This window comes from Octopus bimaculoides, chromosome 1 (assembly GCF_001194135.2).
Source record: "Octopus bimaculoides isolate UCB-OBI-ISO-001 chromosome 1, ASM119413v2, whole genome shotgun sequence".
NCBI lineage: Eukaryota > Metazoa > Mollusca > Cephalopoda > Octopoda > Octopodidae > Octopus > Octopus bimaculoides.
Window position 1 is genome coordinate 124,760,359 of NC_068981.1, and position 2,360 is coordinate 124,762,718.

At 31.4% G+C, this 2,360-nt stretch overlaps 1 protein-coding gene and 1 long non-coding RNA gene across 9 annotated transcripts in view; one reads left to right on the forward strand and one right to left on the reverse strand.

Moving 5' to 3' along the window:
* Nucleotides 1-2,360, reverse strand: part of LOC106879265 (serine/threonine-protein kinase OSR1) — a 229,606-nt gene that overhangs the window by 61,040 nt on the left and 166,206 nt on the right. For 5 of the 7 annotated variants that reach the window (XM_052970006.1, XM_052969990.1, XM_052969999.1 and 2 more), the window contains one exon: nucleotides 138-164. The exons of the other annotated variants lie outside the window; for them this stretch is intronic. In XM_052970006.1, the coding sequence (XP_052825966.1) occupies nucleotides 138-164 (27 nt within the window). The remainder of the gene's footprint in view (nucleotides 1-137; nucleotides 165-2,360) is intronic. 7 annotated transcript variants of the gene reach the window in all.
* LOC128248558 (uncharacterized) overlaps nucleotides 13-2,360 on the forward strand; it is a 51,620-nt gene continuing 49,272 nt past the window's right edge. For both annotated transcript variants that reach the window (XR_008264732.1, XR_008264730.1), the window contains exon 1: nucleotides 13-194. This is a non-coding gene — a long non-coding RNA (uncharacterized LOC128248558). The remainder of the gene's footprint in view (nucleotides 195-2,360) is intronic.

Consider the following 2,360-nt stretch of genomic DNA (forward strand, 5'->3'; position numbering starts at 1 on the left):
TATATATATATATATATATATATATATATATATATATATATATCTAGGTAGGAAGACTGAGAACAATCACTGGAGGGAGCGCAGTGTGACTTGACTGACAAGGGGATCACTTGTTGTCCAGATCAGGGAACACTTACCTCAACGTTATTCAGCACTCGAGGGGACTGAAAAAGGAGTTATAATGAAAAGAAATGGTGAGTACATTAAACACTTGTGGGGATTAATGGAGGGGAGGAGAAGAATGAATAAGAGAAAGTGGAGAAGGGAAAGTCATATTTACACATCATTAACTTCAGCACAACAGATACCCTAGCCATGGAACCAATCAAAACACTCAGACACACATTTCAGTACTTTATATGTTCATTACAAAAGATTGCATCTTTCTGTGACTTACAGTTATCATTACAAGCATACCTTATGGCATCAACACATCACAAAAAAAGTCTGCAATTTTGACTTTGACTACACACACATACACACACACACGCACGTGTATGTGTGTGTGGTTTGTGTATATGCTTTTGTCACCAATCACCTAATTTGAATTTCACTTTGGATTGCAAATGAAAGCATGGTGATAATTTATATCAAAAGAATAATAAAATGCATTTAGGAAAGTAGCATTTGTCAAATATTGATTTGAGATACGATAACTCAGAAAATATATGAGTTACCTTTAAAAGAAAAAGAGACAGTATATATGAGTGTGTTTTATCTTCAATGTTTAAATTGGCTCTGATGCATTATTCAATTCATGTGCAAGTTACATACGATGATCTGTAATAATTAGCCAATAAACAGGTTTTTGTCTCAATACCAGCTAGAAATTTTCTGCATTTTCTTTAAATGAATATTTATATGACAATCCCAATGGTTGCCTGAAGGAAACTCAAGAGTAGCAACAGAGAAGACATAAATAGAATAAATTTAATAACTATGCTTTATAAAATGTATTGAGTACATAGAAGAGTTATACCATGATATATAGGATACAGAAAGGCAACTTAAGTTTCATGAGGTGGCATGTTGACTATCCTCAAGAGCACAATTTTTGACTGTACCAACATTTATTATGCTAAAAACAAATATGGTTACAAAGGGTTTGTGAAAGTGACTGCTAACGAAGATGAAAAATTTATCAAAAGTAAGAAATTGTGTAAATGTAAGAGGGGCAATAACAGCTTGAAAGTCAGTATACATGAGACGTAATCTGACAAAAAAAGTACATAAATAAGAGACACTGACCTTCATACATTTACTCAATTTCTCATATCTCATTCACCTGTTTTCATAGTCAAATACTGTTTTTCATGAGTACAATCAACAAGCCAAAAACACCTCAGAGAAAAAATGACATCAGACCTTCTGTATCCAGAGTATTATAGAAAAACTATACATATGTTGAATATATATGTATATGCACATAAACATACACACAAATATATATATTATCATCATTTTAATATCTACTTTCCCATGATTACAGGGAGCAGATAAGTTTCTTTGTATGCATTACATATATATACACACACAGACACACACACATATGTATGTATATGATGACGAAGATGATTAAATGATCTACAAAACCACTTTCCATATAGATTCAACAAATAGTCTAAAATGTGTGTGTGTGTGTGTAGATGTATCACACACATGTACATTTGATTTAAACATTAAAACTATATAAATTACAATGATTTCAACTCTTTTAAACCCAGAATGATATATATACATGTGTGTGTGTGTGTGTGTGTGTGTGTGTATATATTATCATATCACAGGATGAAACTGAAACAACACAAAAAAAAAAAAATTAACTGTTCAACTGTTCAGAAATGGAAACCAATTGATAAGCGTCTACATACAGCAGAACAAATTATAATTGAAAATGTAGAGGATATATAGGTATAAATGCCGCCCTTAACCATCAATAACTTATATGCAACACCACTTTGCATACTCATATGTGCATGTGTTAAAGCACATACTCCAATGCATGTATATATACAAATACAATATGCATATGATGGTTCTTTCACAAAACATACTTTTATGAAAATAACAAAGCCATAACATTATATGTAATCCATTTGGCTTGCATCAAATTCTACTAACGCATGACAACTGAGAGCTGTGGTGTATACTGTGCTCTCTGATAGATAATAGTTTTAAGGCACTAACATGCTGTAATAAGTGCCAAGCAGATCAGAAATGTACTGCAAAATAATAACAAAAACAAGTAGCCTCAAGCAAAGTAGCACAAAAACAAATCCACGACGACTCTTAATCATCATTTAAAAAAAAATAATAGTATATTCAAAGAATATATATATATATATATATATATATATATA